General features: G+C 42.0%; 1 protein-coding gene and 1 long non-coding RNA gene across 27 annotated transcripts; one reads left to right on the forward strand and one right to left on the reverse strand.

Annotated features, from left to right (window-relative positions):
- Nucleotides 1-62: 62 nt before the first annotated feature.
- c2cd5 (C2 calcium dependent domain containing 5) lies at nt 63-18,977 on the forward strand. Of its 26 annotated transcripts, none has more exons than XM_028430088.1 (31): nt 63-309; nt 383-484; nt 867-979; nt 1,050-1,136; nt 1,215-1,386; nt 1,474-1,569; nt 1,747-1,902; nt 2,018-2,255; nt 4,070-4,230; nt 5,459-5,683; nt 6,071-6,159; nt 7,968-8,076; nt 11,365-11,479; nt 11,582-11,680; nt 11,777-11,968; nt 12,064-12,250; nt 12,341-12,505; nt 13,339-13,383; nt 13,863-14,003; nt 14,088-14,151; nt 14,235-14,296; nt 14,377-14,475; nt 14,575-14,664; nt 14,770-14,848; nt 14,944-15,036; nt 15,135-15,203; nt 15,482-15,511; nt 15,814-15,945; nt 17,028-17,221; nt 17,308-17,454; nt 17,538-18,977. In XM_028430088.1, exons 3-31 carry the CDS (start codon nt 890-892, stop codon nt 17,661-17,663), a joined length of 3,552 nt encoding a protein of 1,183 aa, XP_028285889.1. In that variant the 5' UTR covers nt 63-309; nt 383-484; nt 867-889; the 3' UTR covers nt 17,664-18,977. The 26 variants fall into 26 exon arrangements, with proteins under 26 accessions (XP_028285889.1, XP_028285890.1, XP_028285893.1 ...); XM_028430089.1 differs by having other exon boundaries at nt 388-484; XM_028430092.1 differs by having other exon boundaries at nt 63-297.
- Nucleotides 17,470-20,874, reverse strand: LOC114451482 (uncharacterized). The gene is made up of 5 exons (XR_003672202.1): nt 20,810-20,874; nt 20,599-20,676; nt 19,633-19,722; nt 18,750-18,814; nt 17,470-17,646 (listed from the first exon to the last, which is right to left on the reverse strand). It is a non-coding gene; the product is annotated as an uncharacterized LOC114451482 (long non-coding RNA).
- Between the last annotated feature and the right edge of the window lie 1,921 nt (nt 20,875-22,795).

Raw genomic sequence — 22,795 nt, forward strand, 5'->3', positions numbered from 1 at the left:
TATAACCACAGGAACGTCAGTGTGTTGGTAGGGTCGTAATAACGCGACTTTACGAGGTGTACCTGAAGGCGGCATACGCTGCTAACCCCTGAAAACTCATTCATCATGGTTTCAGCTTTACCAAGCTAGCCGCCGTCTTTACGCGGTAACCAGGGACATGTGTAGTCAATAACAAAGATCGATGATATGCTAATATCGGTATCAATACATCCGTTTTTTATTGGGTAAATATTTCTATCTTGAGCAACACTTGGTGAACTAGGAACTAACGTCTCGTGTTATGGGAGAGACACGGAGGTCAGACGAACGGTGGGCTGCCAACGATAATGTCCGAGTAACACGACCCTGCTGCCGCTTTGACAGCTGTGTCTTTATGTTGTAGCACAGGTAAGGATAATACAGTGCACAGCGAGAGCAGCAGCCTTGTTTTGTCTTTACGTTGGTGGTGACTTTGCAGGATGATGGTAAAAACATGGCCGATCAGGTAACTACAGCTAAAGAGATTCTGACTGCAATGCAGTTAACCTAAGTGGCTTTTCGTGCTAGCCTTGCTCTGCTAGCATAATCTAGCTAGCTGGCCATTGCTGTCGTGTTTATTAGCACCAAGTTAGAAGCTAATTTAGAACCTATTCTAAGTTAGTAACAGAAACTGTTTGCATCTAAGTTCGGCATGCTAGTGTAGCTGAGGGGAATTAGCTTATATGCTAATGTGAGCTTGTAAACAGAGGAAGGGGCTCTCCACACTGTCAACAACATATGCCCACTCCTCAGGCTTCACTGTTGGTAGTGACAGCAGGTTGATTACAGCACCTGTCTATTCGAAAACCATTGATACACGAATCGTTGTTTTTAATGTTTGATTGCAGCGTCGATTAATTAAAATTGAATCATGCCTGGAAAACTGAAGGCCAAAATTGTGGCAGGGCGCCACTTGCCTGTGATGGACAGAGCCAGTGACCTTACTGATGCTTTTGTAGAGGTAAGTGAACAACAGTGTAACAGAAAAGGTTGTAAATGAACGTTGTATATTAAATCTCTTTATGTTTCAGGTGAAGTTTGGTAACACAACCTTCAAAACAGACGTCTGTCCCAAATCCCTCAATCCACAGTGGAACTCAGAATGGTTCAAGTTTGAGGTAGAATATTTGTCAGCTTTTCCTTTGGCTGATTTTTTTGGTAGTATTGACTGCTTAGTTGTGTTTTTTGTATTTTAGGTTGACGATGAGGACTTGCAGGATGAACCTCTTCAGATCACAGTATTGGACCACGACACTTACAGTGCTAATGATGCCATAGGAAAAGTTTACATTGACATTGACCCACTGCTGTGTAACGAGGCTGCTTCTGTCATCTCTGGATGGTTTCCCATTTATGATACCATCCATGGTAGATAAACACACTCTCCTTCACTATTTGTAACTGTTACATTTATTCTTTTATTCTCATGTCATTCCCTTTGTGATTTTTCATCAGGTATTCGAGGAGAGATCAATGTCCTTGTCAAAGTGGAGCTCTTCAATGATCTGAACCGCTTCAGGCAGTCGTCATGCGGGGTCAAGTTTTTCTGCAGTATGTCAGCATTTATTTTTATGTATTACTTTATTACTTAGAGCAGCTTGCATCATGCATGGGAGATGTTTTCCTTTAGAACATTTTAATTGTGGTATTTTCAGCAACAAGATGATGTTGTGGGTTGCTTTTTCTAATGAAATCTGATCTACTTTTACGCTGTGTGTGGAACGGCAGCAACATCCATCCCACGGTGCTACCGGGCCGCAATGGTACATGGGTTTGTGGAAGAACTTGTGGTCAATGAAGATCCAGAATACCAGTGGATTGATCGTATTAGAACTCCCCGGGCCTCTAATGAGGCTCGTCAGAGGCTCATCTCTCTTATGTCTGGTGAGTTCGCACATTAATTCACTTTTACTGTCTGTTCATTTTACAAAGAGGAATTTGGTCCTCTCATATTCCCTCATTTTTCTTTTAACATTCCCTTGTGTTACAACCTTTTCAGGAGAGCTGCAGAGGAAGATAGGGCTTAAAGTACTGGAGATGGGTGGGAATGCAGTGGTGGGCTACTTGCAGTGTTTCGATCTGGAGGGAGAGTCGGGCCTAGTCGTGCGGGCCATAGGTACTGCCTGCACACTGGACAAACTCAGCTCTGGAAGTGCCCCCAACACCAACACACACGTGCACTGTAACACAGCCCCAGCCTCAAATGCCTGCAATTCCCCTTCAAAAGATGGAAAGGAGTGAGTATAAACCGGCAGCTCAAGCATGGGCACTCCTTCTTTATGTGTAGGTTCTGTTACAAGAATGTGAAAGCTGACAAGTGTGTGCATGAGAGGGAGAGCGTGTGGATAATTTGTACTGTGTATTAGTTGGTGTACAGTCTAGCATTTATCCCTGTGTGTGTCCTAGTATCTATGACTCCCTTTGTAGATTGTGTTTCTGTTTGTGTCACGAGTAAGACTTTATAAAACAGCACATGACATAAGCTGGGACGCACACATGTACAGTACACACACAGCCCTCTTGCATGGCTTTTTCAGCTCTGCCTCTGCATGTTCTTCAGCTACTTCTTTAACTGACTATCTGGGCAGCACATTTTCTGCTCCGCCTTTAACTGTGTGTTTCCTCACTTTGTTCTGCTGTCCCCACCCTAAGTAGTTGCTCTGTGATTTTTATCTGGTGCTTTAAGCATTTCAAGCACTACAGCCAAGTGCATGTTTGCCTTTTTATTTGCAATCATATAGTGTGTGTGAGGAAATGTGTGCATCAGGGATGTAAACAACACCTTTGTTTCATTAACGCTGAGCAACTACTTTTGTTGGTGGCTTGTGTTGGGAATGACAGGAAGTGTTGACCATGTGACGAGTCTAAAGTCTTAATTATTGCCCTTGATTGCATCTTCCTTTTCCTCTGTATGACTCTTTTTTCCCTCCCTTTGTAAATTTGGCTGCAGTTTATGTTCTTGTTATAGCGATGACACATTTTTCAGTTGTGTTTTCATCCCTGCTGTGTATGACTGAGATATTTAGCTGAGAGCTATGCACAAGTATCCTGCTGCTTTTTACATGACTTTAAATGGGATGACATGGCTAAAAGTGGGAGTAAATATAAACCCCTCTTTTTGCTGTTCTTTTCCTTTTTGTGTCCTTTTTCACTCTATTGCAATGTTGTGTTGGTTTCTGTGTGCGTCTCTTTCTTCCTCCCTGCCTATATTTGGATTAGGACGTTTTTCACTGCTTGTGTCCAAACAGTCTTGCGTCTTTCTTTCTCTCTCTCTCTCTTGCTCTCTCCCTCTTTCCCTTTCTCTTTTTCTCTTTCTGTGCTGATCGGCCCAGGTCTCCCCTTGCGCACGGATGCCGCTCCACCCACAACAGTCCAGTGCATTCGGCCTGCAGCTCCCAGAGACTGTCCCAGAACTTCTCTGTCTCTGTTCCCACACTCATCTTCACTGGTACGCAGAGGCAGGGAAGGCAATAGGTGCAAGAAAGATACTTTAAATCTGAAATACAAATGGGTGATGTTTTAATTGAAGGTGAAAATAACTATATTAGAGAAAGGGTAGTTTTTATAGTGCAGAGAACAATAAGCAGGAAGGCAAACCCTCGTGCCCCCTTGTCAGAAAAATGATCACATCCCTTCACTTGCATTTCCGCGCAAGGGCCTGTGATCTCTCTGCAGTCACCTGACCTTTGCTTCACTCTACTGGGACACATGCTTCAGCTTGTCATTTGTTTTTTTTGTTGTTGACCTTTTTAGTATTTTTGCCATGTTGCTTTCTTTAGTTTAATTTCTTTGTGTGTGTGTGTGTGTGTGTGTGTGTTTAACTTTTGCTTTCTGTGCTTGCTTTTTCATTATCCAGCCATCTGTAGCACCTCAAAAACACGCCTCACCCAAAGCAAACAAAGCACGCACATTTAAAAAAAAAAAAGTTAAAAAAGTCACCTTTCCACTCAATGACCTACACTCACATATGCACACACACACGTACACAAACTCTCACAGGGTGAGGTGGTGACTGATGTGTGTGTGTGTGTGTGTCATGTTCTCCTGGCAGGCCGGTATTTGGTGAGGATCCACCCTCGTCCTCCGGCCCGCCTACCCCTTTCAGAGCCCTCCCCACTTCCTCCTCCTCTCCTCCCCCCTTCTCTCCCTCCAAGCCATGCAGCCGCCAGTCCTCATCATCAGACACAGACCTCAGTTTGACGCCCAAGATGGGTAAGAATACTTGGCCCCATCCCCCTTTCCCATTCTCATTCCTCCCTTCTCCTTCATTGTGGTGCTACTGTGGTGGTTTGTTGTTTTATTTTTTACTTTTTTTCATGATTGATTTTAACATTATTTATTATAAATAGTATTTTAAATATTAATTTATCCTCACCCCATACCCTCAACTGTCCTCAGTGACCTGGTGCGCCTTCTTTTTTTCACACTATCAGGGGAAATTTGCATAAAGTGTGCTTTACAGTGTGAAGACACACCAGGTTTCTGAATTAGTTGTGTCCCTCTGATGTTGTAGTCTTAGAAGCACTGTGTCTCATGGGGCTGTTGCTGATCTAAGGTCACTTCTTCATTACCAGGCTTTATGGTTAATCATTCAGAAGACGGTAAGTTTGGTCAAACTCTGTTCCAAGGACACCATGTTAACACAGCCCAGCGATAAATTCCACATACCCAGAACCCTTTTACCATAGCTGCTCTCCTGACCCTACAGGATTAAACCAGCAGCCCCTCTGCCCGCATACTCCCACCTTTCTTTCCACTCTATTACATTTCTTTTTCATTTTTTTCTGCCTCTATTTTCTTCAGCATTTCTTTTATCCTATGTCCTTCCTTCCTTTTCTAACCCATAGTTGCCATGGTGTTTACCACTAGGGATACACTATCTCACCTTTATTCCTCATATCTAATCCTGCAACATATAGTAGTAATTGTTTGATATCAGTACTCTCTTTTTTAATCTAAATTAATAGGCATGTTCATTGGTGGAACATTTGTAGAAACATTAGGCAAGACACTACAGGGGAAGAGGGTAAATATTACCCTGTAACTTTCCCAGTTAATAAATTAAGATTTCTTAGTGCATATTATCTTGCTGAATCCTGAAAGACAGGTTTTTGTTTAATTGTATTGACATACAGATTTCTGTTTTTAGGAATAAAATGATATACAGCTCAGGCTAAAACTGGAATATTTGGCAACTAAAATCCACATTTGTGGGTTTAATAGGATCATAAAGACTTTATATTTTGTACATTTCTTTTTTCTATTAGAAACCATGACTCCCAGTCCACTTTTCATACTTGACAGTTGTGTCCACATTATTCTCATCTCCCCATCCTTGGTTGTTGTTCTTCGTGCCCACTGTCCTCATTGCTCTCTCTTTCTATCCATTCTCATATCTGTTTTTCTCTGTGCACCCTCTATCTGTTTCTCTGCTGGATAGAGGAGCCCCAGTCAGTGAGACGCAGGCCTGGGATCTTCCTCTGCCCCAGCTCCCCTACCCTCTGCACAGATACTCTGTCCCTTCCTGGTTCTGGCTCAGTGGGCTGTGGTCATGGCTCTTCCCTCAGAGCTACCACCCCGCCCCCTCCCTCCTCCATCCACTCAGACTCTGCCTTGCTGAGAAAGAGCGTGTCCTTCTCTGAGAACCTGTTGGTGGCAGCCTCCGGTATAGTAGGACTGCTGTGTGTCATTAAGTTGCAAACCCTTATGTAACAGCAGTGCTGATCACACCCAGATCATCTTAACTGGTGTTATCAGAAACAATAACTCAGCATGCATGGTATAGCTGCCCAGATCCCACAGTGAGACAACACATCAGGTCCTACTCTGGTTTCTTCCACCCCAGCATGTGGTTTGATGGATTAAGCTAGTGTAAGGATGAAGAAGGGGTAGTTTTATTTACTGTACTTTAATCTAAGGTGCAGGTCTGTCAATTGACTTCTTATAATAACATTAATGCTGCATCGTAATAAATTGAGTTTGATTGTTTTTCTTGCCCATTGAAGTGTGTTATATGTGACAAAACTGAAGCTGGACTCTCCTTTGCGATCAGGAATGGGCAGTGGAGGCAGTGCCGGGAAGGAGGCAGGGCCCTTGAAGACCCTGCTCAGACAGCAGACGCAGACAGCTCTCGAGCAGAGGGTACGTGAACATGCACCTTCTCATATATGTACATCTCTAACTACGTGAAGGCATTGGAAGCTGCTGCAGCAAGCAACATTCCATGTTGTTTGTGTTGCATATCAGCATTCAATGGCTTCACATAGGGTCACATGCTGCTGTTCACAGAGCTGCATTGTTTGTGAAAGATTTCTGATTTTTACACTGGCGAGGTGTTGAATGCGAATGGGTCTGTGTAAGACCGAATAATGTTCCGTCTCTCTGTCCTCTTAAACACTTTGTGCCACTCAGGGAGCGTCTTCCTCTGGGTTATTGTTAAACGCCAGGGTATGTCCTATCAGTGTGACATTCTCCCACGCTCCACCTCTCCCGTAACACCCCAATCAAGTTGTTCGATGACCACCACCCAGTCAACTCCTAACTCGACCCTCCTCTGCTCTCTGTAGATCTCAAAGGGGTATTGCTTGGTTAAGCAGCAAAGCAGTGAGTCCTATTGTGACCGGATTTTTGTGTTTGCTGGTTAACAGCCACTGCTCCTCAAAAGATTCACAGACATGTTAGGCGGAGAGCCGAGGCTAGGAGGTGTGTTCCCTTCATGTTCGAAGGGGTGTGTGTGTGACTGTGTGTGTGTGTCTTCTGGATACTCATGTTAAACATCTCTCTCCTTTCTGCCTTCTTTTCCCGAGTCTGACTTCCTGTGTCAGCAAAGGGAATGATCACACCTACCTCATCCCTTCATTCTTGCCTCCTGGCTCCAAGTGGGAGAACTTGTCAGTCAAATGTTTCAATCTTTTTTGTGGACTTCTGGACAAAAAAGAAACTGGTGTTCTCTAGTCTTGCCTGATTTCTGCCCACTAAAGCCATACATTACATACCGGTCCTGCATGGTTGGAACGTTGCTCAGGTTTTTCTGTAAAAGTGGTCATCACTTTAACCTACAGTGAATACTGAGATGTCAACAGACAGTCCAAGTGTTTTCAGGTCCTCTTGTAAGTGATTGCATGGATTTGCATATTATTTGACTGAAGGCGGGGGTCCAGCTGTCCTGCTTGTGTGCAGAGAGAAGCATGTAAACGAGAGTGCTGATCCTCAACCGAACAACATTTTTGTCTGTGTGCGTGTATCCTTCACGTTCAGCTCCAAACCTAATGAACGCATGTATATAGATTTGAAAGGATTGATTGTATCACTTCATTAGACTTTAAAATATATTTTCTCAATCACTTCCAGATCTATTTGAAATGGTCTTGAGTTTGGTGTCTGTGAATATAAGCTGGAGCAAGCAGGGGTTAAAACTTGCATGAGGCTGCTCCATCACTTTGAGTCCTTGCTGCATGTTGCAACACTTCCTCACACTGATATCACTTTAGTCCACACACAACAGTTAGTGCACATCTATCTGACTTTGTGGTATTCTCAGGGAGGCAACAAAATCTAAAGTTTCATGTCTGGTTTGGCTTTTTTCTTTTTAAAATAATATTTTTACGTGATAGTCAGCAAGAAGACAATCTGACAGACTAGAAATCCAATCTACCATCTAGTGCTATTACAAGAGGGTATCGTTTGCAGCTAGCTGGTTAGCATGCTAACTTTTGTAGAACCTTTGTGACATAATACACAAGCATTACATCGTTGCTCTTATTTCATCATTCTGTTATTAATAATAAGTTGTTTCTTAAAATAAAATACCACAAAATTAGGATGTATTTTAAAGTATAATAATAAGCTCACAGAAAAGGCAAGAGGCAAAATACAGTATATACAAATACAAAAAAATCCAATGTGTTTGTTTTCCTTTTGTAAGTGACCCAACTGTTTTTTATCTGCAGGAGTTCCCCTTCTTCACCTTGACGTCATTCCCTCCTGGTTTCTTGGTCCATGTAGGTGGAGTGGTCAGCGCCCGCTCTGTCAAATTGCTGGACCGTATACACAACCCTGGTGAGTTTACTGCACACAAACACACGAGGTCCTTATGTAGTTTGTCCACTGTGCTGTGAAGTGATATGAGTGAGCTCCTCCATTGACCTACAGTGTCATGTGTGGTCTGTTTGCAACTGGCTGTTAGTCAGTGCTACCCATGATCCTATTGTGTCGCACAAGGTTGTTGTGTATGGTTGTAGTTCCAATCTGTTCAATTGTTTTAGAAGAATTATGTTGAAAGACTTGCGTTATGTAGGAGTCCTAAAGCAGGTGAAAGCTGTTCCTGATCACACTGACAGGTTGCAGCTACTTCACAAAGGCTATGCCAAACAGTTTTATAGATAGGGGCAACTTTCACCTTGTGGTTTCACTGACTGGCTGTGTGTAGTTAATATGTTTCTGCTGGTCATGTGATGGCTGTTTGTGCTTTGGTTGCTGTGTTGTTTGTGTGCTGTGGTGCTGCCCCCTGGGGGTAGGGTGCAATAGTGGTGCATGATGCCAGTCTGTTGCCCGCTACTGTTGTTGTGTGGTGGTGTCAGCTGCAGCGGCACTCTGCAGTGGTGCTGTGGTGTCTTATGCTTCACTGCCTTGAAGTTTCAAGTAGGCATTTTATGTGTTCAATCCTAATGTGTTGTTATCTATCACTGTTAAACTAAAGAGTCTTGGACCAGCTGAGTCTGCTCTGTAGCTACAGTACTATTGCCAGTGGCCCAGGTTCATTCAATTGCTCTGAATCTAGGATTTAGGGGAAAATTAGTACTTTAAGTGTACGGAAAGTGGACTGAGTTATAGAGATAAACGGGACTCTTTACAGAAGTGGTCAGGATGCCAACATATAATCTTTTAAAAAGGCCCATGCTTACAGTGCTTACATTCACAGTAAGTATCTAAGTATCTAAATAACTGCAAACCACACATTTTTTCCTAATACAAACTTAACATGAATACAAGTCTGAAAAGAGCGCTGCTCACATTTTATGCCTTTTAACTACAGTGAACTTAGATGTACCCTGTGGAGTTTTTACTAAAGTAGCTCCAGTGAATGTTTTTATAAAGGTGACACTGCTTTGTTTATACTGTGTGTGCAAATGCAGGTAAACATTTCCACAATGGGTAAACAGTGGGTTCTAAACCACAAATTTAAATATTAAAATATCAGGATCAGAATTAGAAAGTTCTTCAGACCTCTGAGTTTCAGTGAGAAACTCTTAATTGAAACCTAAAACTCCATGGAGTACACTTTAGGTTTAGAATGTAAAGCAGAGCTAGACTGCCACTGCATGAATTATATGGCTTGTCTTCCTAAGTCTTTTTTTCAGAGTTTTAGCTACTTTAAGGCTGAGGCTTTTACTCATCTCTGTTCCCCTCTTTTCCTCATCAGTCTTCTTTGAGGTTGTTTTAGTAGGCCTGAAATTAGTTTGTCTTTGCATAGTGACTGTGAAGTGCTGTCTGTCTCTGCATAGTGACTGTGGAGTGTTGATGTTGTGCTTGTTTGTTAGACTGTCTCTTCTTTTCTTTTTCTCTCTTTTCTGTACTAACGGTGTGTTCTGGCCCAGCCTTGGGTAACACGCGCTCATACAAACTGCTAGACTGGAATAGTGTCACTGCAGGTATTTCCCCCCTTTTACTGCTCTCACCCACAGGAGTGATGGCAGCTCAGTGAAGTAAATCTTGTTTCCCTCTTAGCATTTATCCAAAATTAAGAGCAGCTGACCTAAATATATATATGTTTATAAAACATCTCCATATTGTGCATATTCTGAAAAACAAATTCAGTGAGCTGCCATCCTCTCTTTAATCTGTGTGAGTGTGTGCCGAGCTGAGTCGAGCATGCTCTGTGTCCCCACCCACCCCATCCAGCCTGGCCTGGCTTACCCCCCCTTCCCTCAACCAGCTCATCCTGCTGCACAGAAGAGCCGTGGCTCTTCTTTAACGTTGTCCCAGCGCTGTTTCTAATGCTTCCTAAATCGGCATTGTGGTCAAACCTGTCTAGACCAGAGGAGGTTTAGTAGGTTTACTATGTGACAAAGACCCACTGACCGGGCATGTGCATCCCTAACTCACTGGGCCGTATTCATACTGAGAGAGAGAAGGAAGGAGTGATGGATGGATGGATGCATGGAAGACTGGTTGGGTGGGTTGCAGCAGAGGAAAATCAAAACTGGACCTGGGTTCTATATGATGGGGATGGAGGCAAAGAGGTGAGCTTTGGGAATGGAGGAAGTATGATTATACTCACATTTCCATAATTTAACACCTAGACTAGATTTGAAGGACTCTGGTGAATGAATATGGCCCTTCTCTGTCCATGAGCGCGCACATTGCCATGAGCGTGCACGTTGGTGAACCTGTGCCTGTATGACATGCTGCTTCTGGTTTCAAGAAACCCACCTAGTGGGCCTGATGCCAGTCATTATTGTTCATCTTTCCGTTTTGATCGCCCATTCTTTTCCCCCTCATTCATTCCTCTCCCCTGTCTCACCTTGTAGAGTCTCTCTCTCTTTCTGCGGCATCGTCAGCATGTTGCCCTCCCAGAGAGTCATGGGGTGCGGCTCAATACTCTAATGCAGCTTCCTTCATGTCTTCTTTGTTTCTAGAACTGTCACGCAAGTGAGATTAAACTCTGGGCTTAATTTGGCCATTCTGAACAATGCCAATAACACAAGGTGTACAGAGCAAAGCCTCATGAGACTATTGAAACTCACCCATGGTTTAGCCTAAGTATGATGAAGGCTCAATCCCTCTAACAGCGGGATAGGAAACTTTTAACCCTGTAAGCATAGTGTCTACTCTTTTACCAGCTTCTATTCTAGGACAGCCCAGACACATAATGGCTGGTGGCTGCATTTCTTGTGTCCTTTCTCTTAGTGTGGCTGACTGAAAGGACACACAGCAAAGAGAGAGATAATGGATAATGGGAAGTTAAGGAATGCCACAGAGAACACACACACTACTAATCTTAACTTTTGGCGTTGCCTTCATCATCATCCTCGAATTCTCATAACCCATTCTCAGTGTCACTTTGTTTTACAAAATGATAAAAATGGTTTGGCTTGCTTTGATACACCATTTAACCCATAAATCACCAGAGAACACAAACTGTACTGTTGGCTGTCTGTTTATTTTCTGGTAAGTTTAAAAAGTCAGATTAGATATAGATGTGTTTTTTTTTTTGTTTTTTTTTAAATCTTGTCTTTAGTGTTAATTATACTGTTAGACAGACATACGTATTCAGTAAAGATTTGAGTCAGCAAATATAAAACAGTCTTGTGAAAACTGTTTGATTGAGAGTTTTGTGTTTTGCAGATGAGCCAGAGACTCGTGACGCCTGGTGGGAGGAGATTCGCCAGGAAATCAAATCTCATGCCAAAGCTCTTGGTTGCCATGCTGTTGTAGGATACAGTGAGAGCACAAGCATTTGGTATGTAGAGCATATATGTATACATATAAACTCCAGGTGTGATGGCTTGTTCTCATGTCCCTTTCTGTTTGTTTTTCTGTTTCCCACCTCTCCTCAACACAGTGAAGAGGTGTGTATTCTGTCAGCGTCGGGCACAGCAGCCATCCTGAATCCCCGGTACATGCGTGAAGGCTGCCTAGACATCGGAAGCACAGACCACAGGTTGTTTTTGTTTTTGTGTCCTTTTGTATGTCTGTGGTAAAAAGACTTGACAATGTTTTGGGGGCTGAAATAATGTTTTTTTTGGTTTTTCACCAGGTTTGAGGAACCATCTCCTCCAAGCTGTGGCTTCTGTCACATCCCGTATGATGAGCTCAACATGCCATTTCCTGCGCAGCTCACCTACTGTTACCTCTGTAGACGGCAGAAGGTTCCCGATGTGCTCTTCACAACAATTGACTTGCCACCAGAGGCAGCTGTCACAGGGAAGGGTTGCCTCATACAGGCCAGGTATGACACAAACCTATAGGTGCTGACAGCTATTTTAAAAGGTTCCCACCTCTGAGAAGTAAACATTGTCTTTACTGCACTTTTATTTTTTCTAGATTGTGTCGCCTGAAAAAGAAAGCCCAGGGAGAGGTGAACGCGACATGCATCTCCAACCTGTTGCCCTTTATGGAGTACGAGCTGCACACTCAGCTGATGAATAAACTGAAGCTGCGGAGCATGAACGCTCTGTTTGGACTGCAAATACAGATCAGTGTTGGGGAGAACATGCTTCTGGGTCTCGCTGTAGGTTAACATTTTGAACTAAGAACATACATTTGTAAAATTTCTTTGATGCAACACAGTGGTCCATTAAGAGTGTGTTTATGTGTTTAGTCTGCCACAGGAGTGTACCTGACCGCCCTGCCCACACCAGGTGGAATCCAGATTGCGGGGAAGACTCCTGGTGACCTCAGCAATGAACATCATATCTTGACCATCCAGAAAAGAATCAATGACACCATAGCCAAGAACAAAGAGCTTTATCAGATAAACCCTCCGGTGAGATGCATGACACTTAGTTATATTAAACACATCTGTGGAATGTGAGTTTCACGGTTGAACTGGCAAAGTTTGTTACTATGCAATTGTGGCAGGTTTTCATTGGGGCTTTTACACTGTTTAACCACTACAGAATCTGAGACAGTTTTTAGTCATTAATGGCACAATGAAACCCTTCAAGCATTGTTTAGATTTGTTGAAAAACTTAACATCACATTGATGCATCATCATCACCTAAATTCATGCAGCTAAATTTGAGAATTTGTTGTTTGGCATCCATATGTTCAAAACATAGAATCATACATACTCCACAAAGTAAATGCCTAAGTTAGTTAATTTCAATGGGTTACTGAAAAAGTACCTGGTCACATGGTTACCAAATGTTGCTTCGGTACTGGTGTGCCAGAGCTCTGATCTGACTAAAGGCGTCATTATTTAAAGTGAGGTATAATTGTTAATCAGGATCCCCTTCAACAAGATATGCAGAGGGTTTTTTTCCACAAAGGTTTCAGTAGAACTACATGACATGTAAAACCAATGAGAATCTGAACTTTAGCTTATATATTGTCATCAACAGAAACCTCATAATCTCTGTAAAGCAACTCAAGGATATTTCTAGTATGGTGGCATAGAAAGACACCACAACATGCAAGAAATAAAAAGAAGATGTACAGAATGTGTGCCGGGATACTTCTGGTTCTATAATTAAAGCATTGCGTTTTAGTTTAAAAAGTATTACATCCTAACACACTGGAGCCACCACAAATATGTAGCTGTAATGTATAGCCTGTTCTTGTGAACTTACCGCTCTTGTCTTTCTCTGATCATTAAAGAAATTATTTGCCCTGGACCCTGAGGTGTTCGGCGGCCTAAACATGGTACTGAGCATGCCAACTTTTTGCTGTGGTACAGCAAAGCATGACCAATATTTCACTCTATTAATTACAATACTACACCACTTTTTACTGTTGACTGTGTAACATCTCTTAACTGGGGACCTCTGTGACCAGGATGTATAACCCACACCAGAGTCATCTCTCAAAGCAACTCACTACAGACTCAATCTTGACCATTTACCAAGCAAAATCACACTCTCACCTTTGTCCATTTATGGTGTGTGTTTGGGTGGTTGTGCCACTTGATAATTTTCCAGATTCATTACTTAAATTAACACCAGTCATCTGTGTGTGGGGGTAAAGCAGACTGTGAGTGGGAGCATGTGGAGTGTTACTAACATTGTCATTTCTACTAGCTGTGCGGTCGGGACAAACCTGAGATGCAGAGGTGGGCTGCTGTGGTGGTCTGGTGTCCGCCTTGGCAACATCTACTCAGATGATGTTCCTCTTATTGCTTGCAGGAACTGACAGAAGAAGGAGTCGGTTCTCCCATCCCAGAACCAAGGCAACGGTCCAGACTTTTTCGCTCTCATTCAGAAAGCTCAGATGATATGTCGGAACTGGATCTGTCGCACGGCAAAAAGGATGCCTTTGTCCTGGAGGTGCCTACCTACACAAAGTAATACATCTCTGTGCAATTATGTTTGAAAGGAAGTAGTAACAGTTTGCCTCCTTTTTTTTCATAGATTGACGACACTGATGCTGTGGAGGACATCCACTCCCTCCTCACTGATGCACCTACCCCCACAGGTGTGTGCTCAGGACACATCACTGCACATGCTCGGTCAGGTGTCATTGCTTCTCTGCTTCCATATCTGCTTGTTTGTTTTCAGGTTTCTACAGCTGCAACACTGAGACCATGCCTGGGATTTATAACTGGACGTCAGGAGTACAGGTATAACTGCGACAGTTCAAACATTGTTCAAGAAAACTGAGAACTGTTTTATTTATGTCCATTGTTGACTGTTGTTACAGATGTTTACATCAGTGAGAGTCTTCAGGTTGAGTAATGCCAATCTAACTAATCAAGGCTTAAACAAGATCTTCACTGACCTGTGTGAGAATCTGCTAAAGGTAAGACTCTTAAAATGATAGATTGTGCTCTGCTCTGTGTAGAATTTCTGTTTAAATATTATGGCATATAATAATAAATACAATGCTCACATCTTTCAGAGTTTTTACTTCAAGCTGCGCTCCATGATCCCCTGCTGCCTTTGTCATCTCAACTTCACGGTAGCAGTGCCAGAAGAAGAGCTCATACAGGTAAGAGGTTTCAGCCCATGTTTGTATTAAGTGTGTGCATCCTCATCAATAACCTGATGGTTAGTCTGTCAGAAGTAGAGAAATGACTGGTTCACGTTCTTCCAGGTCACAGTGACAGCTGTTGCTATGACGTTTGACACGGACCAGACTCAGGAGAAGCCAGCCGAGAAGGCCATCATCAAAGGTCTCACATGTGACTCACACGAAGCTGTAAATCCAGGCAGCTCACCTCAGATCGGTTCTGGATATATATGTGTATATGTGTGTGTATCTTCTCAGGTTCCAGTGAGACTGAAGAGCAGCTGCAGTTTCCTCTGGAGTTGTGTTCAGACCCATCGTCCACTAACACGCAGCCATTGTCCAGAATCTCAGGTAAACTTCCGCTCTTGTTTTTAATATTTCTCCATCACCTCCTCCTCCTTTCCTGCTTCACTAACAGCCATTGCCCATCTCCTCCACTAACACCTCAGGTTCAGTCTCTTTATTCACGCCAGCTGCAAAACTCTGCCAAAATCAGCTGGTTATGGTTCGTTCAGCAGGTAAATATAGAAGGATATGCGGTAGCGCCGTGTGTTTGCTTTGCTGTGAAACTAGATGACAGTGTGAGATTGGCTAGATGAGATGTCGTGCTCGTGAAGCAGCATGGGTTTTCTTCCATTCACAGTAAAGACACAGAGTCACAAGAATGCAAATGCAGACTATAGATGAATATTTTCAAAAACAACCCTTCGATTTGAGGTGTTGGTTGAATTCTTCTCGCTTTCTGCAAAGCACAAAGGTACAAAGATAGACTATGATGTTTGTGTGTGTGTGACAGGTGTCCCAGAGAATACCATCTCACCCAGAGGTAAGCTCTCTTGTCCACTACCCCCCTCTGCCCCAACGACCCTGCTACCAAAACTACTACACTGCCCAGTTTTGACTTTTCATCCTTTTGTCTCGGACAGAGTTATTCTGCACTGCTCCCAAACCTCATCCAGTTTTGTTCTTTTCTGTTCTTCTTTTTCTTTGTTTTTTGGTGTCCTGTTTTTGTTTATCTTTTCTTGTTGTCGTTGTTGTCCTGTATGTTTCGGGTGTGGGCTGTGTGTTTGTTTGTGTGTGTGTCTGTGTGTGTGTGTGTGTGTACGTGCGTTTATATGTTCTCTCCAGCGGCCTCCGTTGATTACGGTTCCTTTGCAGACAGATGCAGCACCTGGCTAGAGCTGCTTAGGCTGAAAGCTCACACCATAAGACGAGGATCAGTTAAGACAAGTAGGAGGACACAGTCTCTAGCACACTCTGGTGATCATACCCACAAATACAGAACACTGTCAATACATTCAACATGCACACACACCCCTCCATGCATGCAGCTGGGGGGCGGAGCATTGTAAATCAAGCACTGGCTTTTTTAGCTAGAGTGTGAAAGTTGACGCCCCGCCCCTCAGAGGGATCCGCAATCAGCAGCTTGGCTTTAAAATGCCTGTAGTAATCATGATGACAAACTCAAAGGATGTTTTATTATTGTTTTTGCATTCAGCGTGCAGCTTTTTTTGAAAGATCTGTATGGTTTGCAACAGTTTGATGCTGGAGGAATTCCAAACATGATTTTGAGTTGAGGATACACTGTGTGAATGCTAAGACTTAATGTTTGAACTGTGTTTTTGGATGCCATGTGCTGATAATCACGGTAGGGGCTGGGGACTATGCTTTTCTGCAAGAGCTAGGATGATTTTCAGTCCTGTGCACAGTAAGTGAACTACTGTCTAATTGTGTGGCTGTCAAGGTTTCTGCTTTGATGGATATAAGCCAAAAGACAATGGAGCATCTTTCACACTCTGGCTTGTGTACATGTGCCCAGCTCAGCTCATAGCTGTTTCTGTCCATCTCCATGTCTCGAGCCTCTCTCACAAATGCCAGCAGATAGAAATATTCTCTCATGTACTTCACTGTAAACACTATATTCACACCCGTAAACAGCTGTGCCCAGGTCTGTCTGTCTGTCTGCAGACATTGTGTAACTGTCTGTTTGCCTCAACTGCATGACATGCATGGCAGTGCTTGCTTTCCAAGTGATTCGTGTTCTAACTGTGCACACACACTCAAAACAACACTGCATGTCACATATATCTAATACACATGTACAACACACAAGTACATGCATGTTGTTTCTGCTGTACGACGGCTACCAGGATTGCATTTTTTTGCACGCACATTCCACATCGACATCTTTCTGCTTCAAAGTTCATATCTGCTTTAGTTTTCCACTGTTTTTGAGTGTTTTCTGGTATCTCCATTCCCCTTTTTTTTGTCTTTTTTTCCCCCTCTCTACCCTCTGCTTGTGTATTTTTTTGTACCCCTACCAACTCTCTCTGACCCTGCAGTCTCGTCTTTGGAGCGCTCTAGTCCATTGCCGGAGGGTCGCTCCCGCTCGCTGCGTTCCAGTCGCTCGTTTGGGGGCAGTTCAGTAACGGTGGTGAAGATGTCGCCACTCTCCTTCCTCCCTGGGACACGCATCATTAAATACCTTGGAATCATCAACATGTTCTTCATCAGAGAGACAACGTCATTACGGGAGGTATGAGCAACACAAGTGAAGTGAGTTGCTATGTATTTTCGGTTTATCTTGTGCATGGTGTGATGATGTGTCTTTGTCCTCCGCAGGAAGGTGGCGTTAGTGGATTCCTCCATTCTTTCATAGCAGAGGTGTTTGCAATGGTTCGAGCTCATGTAGCAGCCCTGGGTGGCAATGCAGTTGTGTCGTACAGCATGAAAGAGTGTGTGTTAATGGAAAATCCAAACAAGAATCAGGTACGTACACACGTGCAGTGCTAGAATTATTTATTCTCAGAACATAGGACCACTTTTATCTTTTTTCTGTGTTTCTCTTCTAGGCTCAGTGTCTCATCAACGTGAGTGGTGACGCAGTCATCTGCGTGAGGGAAACAGATCAGGAGGCGGCAGTGTCAACGACAAATCTTGGGCAGACCTGTAGCAGCGCATCTGAAAGTGCAACATGACAGTGAGACAAATACTGTGCGTTCAGTGTAGCCATCTATATCTGAGTGATTTATGTTTGCCTTAAAACTCTCTAAAAGATGGATTGGACACAGGTAACAAAGGAACAGTTACTCATGTACATGCTGTGTTGATACAGGAGTGCAGGATGGTCTCTTAATGTACGTTTGTCTTTCAAGAGAGAATTTGTGCATGAGATGCTGATTTTAATCAGAGTAATCCAACACGTTTTGGTTAAAACCAGCCAAAGGAACCCTCTGTATTACAGCCGTCCACACCGGGGTCATACACAACTACAGTATTTTGGCCATCCCTTTGTGTATGTTTCTGCTTGAGTGTCACTAAAGGGCAGCTATGACTAATTTGTCCACACAGATCACAGGTTATGCTAAAAGGGACACTGCTGTGCACAATCAAACCCAGTGCAGCCAAACTCTTTGCACAGTGTTCAGTTCAGTCTTGTGTAGCTTGCAAAGTAAAAGCCCATTCGTTCACATTTGAGATGTCTGATTATATGTAGGGAAGTATTGAATTTTAACATGCTGGTGCTCTACAAAAAAAGTATGTTTTGAAGCCAGATTTCTGAACCTGTGCTTCCTTTTCTTTCGTTGGCATCCATTTTTAATGTGTCTTTTGTGTTTAAATTAGGTCATGTATATTGATTTTGTGACTGAATTACTGTCACAGGCAGTAACATACATACAGACGTTGTTCAGCAAGTGTCAAATTATTGTTTCACAGATGAGTTTTTATTTCTAGGAGTGATGAGCTATATGCATCTATTTAAAAAAATGGGCCAAGATGATAGGCATATTTTTGTAGAATGAGAACTTCCCTTTAGAATAATGATGTTATTCCAATGACTATTTTATAAGAAAGCTAGAACCTACTCATAAATTCAAGTGGCATAAGATGTATGATTTTTATTTACTAATATCTGGAGTGGATTAGGTAGATGGTGATGGTATAAAGGATGTAAATTGAACAGACAGAATATTGAGCTCCAGGTATTTAAGCACCTCTTACTTCATGCAGCTGTAGGATCCTTTTCCTGATGCATCTTGCAGTTTGTGTCAAATTCCACTTACCTTTGCCAAGCTTTGTTGCTGTCGCTTTGGCACTTCTGTGTCTCATCTGACATCCGTGTTCAGCACTGGAAAGAAAAAAAAAAATCTTGTAAATGTTGGTGCCACCTGAAGATTAACTGTGTAAATGTTCTCTAAAATCAGATGTTAGTATTTTTGTATGGGGAAAAAGTGAATATGAATCTTAATGCTCATTTTGCCTGTGCAATAAATTCATGACGTTTTGTGTCAGAGAGTTGGTGGTACTAATTTCTGTGATCAGTTTCCTATAGGCTGTTGTCTTAAAACTTGAATGTACACACATATATATATATATATATATATATATATATGGATGCTTTGGCTTCTTGACTAGCAGCATGCAGACCTACTTTTTATGGCCATGATTCTGTATGCTTGTCTGGTTAATCTTGCACAATAAACATCAAACTGCTGTTTGTCATCATTAATAAAAGAACATGTTTAAAAAAATGTAACTCACATTTATCAGAAATATTAGGTCCCTCACAAAAAAATGCTTTTTACATAAACATAATATAAAATGTATGTCCTAATACCAACAATTATATTTATTCTGAATATTTTAAGAAAGTTCAGATATGTGTGCTGTGTCCCTTAGTTTGACTAAAGCAACTCCTCACATGATTGCATTTTTTTTTCACCATTATTGCTAAGAAAATAATATTTCAGGTTGAAAAGTATATATGCCAAGTTTTTTTAAGTAGTTTATAAGTTCTTTCTGTATCCGTTTCAACTTCCCCAGGTAAGAGAGCAAACACAAAGGAAGAAAGAAAAAAAAAATATGATCAATCTAAGCATTTGCTGCACTTGAACAATTTCTTCCAACAACAGAATAAAATAATGTAGTTTTAAAAAAAACTCTTACAGTGACACTAGATGGTGGTGCTCAGCTGCAGGACAGATGAAGTCTTCAGTCCATCCAGACACAGGTGCAGGTGGGAAACATCCTCATCTCCTGACAAACACACAGGGCTGATTCAATATCGTGCAAACTTTATTCAATGTATGTGCAGGACACAACAGCGTATACAGACAGCCCCAGTCATACAGCTCTGTATCACTGGGTCATTCCATGTGAAATCATCCAGGGCTGACGGATGACCCCCTCATATATTTTTCAAAAATACTCTTGAATATAATGGTGGTATTGTCTGGTGGAGACATGTTGCCACTATAATCGTACCAAATATCAACTCTCCATCTTGCATATATACAGACCAGTGAGGCATAAATGTTAGAAAAAGTTTTGCATTTATTGGTTTGCGGCCATTTTTAGGCATTTATCTCACACAAACTATTCAAGATAGGAAAATTGATTATATTTTCTGATTCTATGGGAAATGTTAGCTCTACGCAGCAAAACACCAGATTCCTACATGCAACAGAGGACATGCTTAAACTTAAACTTGGCCAAAAGCAAGTCGACCACAAACTAAGAAAAACATGAAATTTCAAAGGGCTGTATTTTGCAAATGGTTACACTTACAGACCTAAAGCACTGGATTTCTCCATAATATTGAAGCTTTTGAAAAATATCTGAGTGGGTCATCCGGCTGATGTGCCTGAAGCTGGATGATTGCACATGGAATGAGCACACAGTATTTACAATCAAAATGGCCAATACATAATGAATGAAGAGCTGTTACTATGTCAAACTGTCCCAGTACCAACATCAAATAATAATATAGATTTAGCACACTGGTGTTCCGGATAAAGTGGAGATCAACTCAGTAGAAAGCATCACGACAAATAAAGGAAATAGATTCAGACTTAACAAAAAGGGCTGTTAATGCGTACAAAGTGAGCCAGCAGCAGAGCTCTGCGCACTGACCTGTCTGCAGTGAACTGCCTTTAACTTCAGAGCTGCAGCTACAACAGTGTAAACTGTGCAGGGTGAAGACAGACCTGTCTGTGAGGATTAAGAAGAAGAACGTCCATGATACATGCTAGCTAGAAAAGAACTACTGCTGAAGGCTTCAGGCTAGCGCTAGCAGCAGGCTAACAATGTGTGGACGTGGAGTGCTGAAGGAAACAGAACTCACCGGAGCTGCTGAGAAATGTATGCAGTATCAGTCCAAAGATGAGACCACATGAAACACTCGTCCCGTCCCGGCGTTGAATGAAAGTTCCGGGATTTTAAAACATGAGGAAGAAATACAGGCCGCTCATTGGATCAGAGCAGTGGTGACGTAAACACGTGGGCGTACGGTTTGCAGGTTTACTTTTTACAAATGGTCTACTGCCACCAAGCGGCAACTTCCGAGCCTGGGAAATGTTTACATGAGGCCAATGTGGAAACAGTTTAAACTGCGACACCGTCTGGACCAGAAGAAGAGTACACTACTACTACGGAACAAAACAACTATCGGTTTGCTAGAGCAGTAGCAAAAAAATCACAGGATAGAAGTCAATTGGACACATTTTTTTAGTTATTATAAAAGAATTGTGCAGCATAACTGTATTCATTGAAGTCACCACATGCCTGACATTAAAAAGCAGCTTAAGGAGAAGATGGATGTTTTTGTGTAACAAAGTTTATTACATATGTCCAAACATATGTACAGCACATTTCTCATGAAGAGTGGTTTTGTCACAAATATAAATTATATATAGACTTTCTTAAAGAACATATGATACAAGCATGGAAGAAAAAAACATGATGAGCTAGCTGTTCACTGTAACAGGTTGGCTAAGTACCCTGGACCAATCACTTAGACACTCATGATTCCTTTATATTAATGTCCATATATATATTTCCCCCCTTCAAATCACCACAGAACCACACAAATGATCAGAACACGTGGTCCCTTTATCAGGTTTTCATTGAATTGGGAGTCATTTCCTTATACTGTGAGCAAATCCTGTCTGTGTCAGCCCTCGGCACTTCCCGTGAACCAATATACAGCATGATAACACACATAAATAAGGCACAAACGGAGAAGCTTTAAAAAACAAAACAAAACAAAAAGAGGGCCAGAGCAGGAGCAAGTTTGGCACAGGAGACAAGTGTTCAAAGGCAATAAACATAATGAAATGTCAACAAAAACCTCCTGGTAACCCCTACTAACAACAGTACAACTAGCTGTCAATCAAAACTACTGCCAAAAAAAATCAATTAGGAAGGATTTCTATCGCTTTTTTCAGTGGAAAGATGTGAGAAAAACTGCACAGGCATATCATTTTTTACCATCATAATACTGAAAGGCAAAATAACGACATGTGGTTGTAGTGTTATGAACCTTTGCACAAGTCATTGCAATAAATACTGCTTCAATTTCATTGGGCTTTCTAGTAGAAAAAGAGGTTAAAGTGAACAGAGCCAGAGGATTGCAGTGATATAAATAGCAACAATAGACAGAAACTATGATCATTATTTGTGCACAGGAGAAATATGAGTTTGTTAAAACCATCACCGTATATAGAAGAAACATACTGGCATGTCCGATCATTCAGATTTCATTCAGATAATCCCCATCACATGGTGAAACTCCATGATTCAGCATGATTCCGTTCAGCTACATGTTTAAGATAAACATTTCAAAGGTGCAGATGATAACACATTACTTCTAATCTTTTCTAATGACATCATTAAAGCTACCCCCCTCCCCCCCACCCCAAGCACAAAAAAAAAAGAAAAAATGTCCATGTCATGGTTCCTTTGGGAATAATCCCATACATTTACCATTCAAAAGGCCAAAACCTTCAGGCACTTTTAGGATTGTGATCAGTCATTAGTTCATGTATCCTAAATTTTCCTCATATAATAATAGTCCATGGGACTAAGTATCTCTAAGTGTTCCACTCAGTTTTGCCATGATGAGTTGATGAGCCAGTTTATTTAAATAGATGCATGTCTTTGTTTTGTTTTTTGTTTTTTTAAAGGAAACCTTCCATCGCAGCACAGATCCTTTGCAGCCACAGCCACTGGGGGAAAGAGTTTGGTGTTTGCTGGTAAAGAGGGTGCTCATTGATTCCCTTTTCAACTGTGAGCTTATACTTGGTGAGTCCAGACTTGTCAATCAGCAGCA

The sequence above is a fragment of the Parambassis ranga genome, chromosome 19, assembly GCF_900634625.1.
Source record: "Parambassis ranga chromosome 19, fParRan2.1, whole genome shotgun sequence".
Lineage (NCBI taxonomy): Eukaryota > Metazoa > Chordata > Actinopteri > Ambassidae > Parambassis > Parambassis ranga.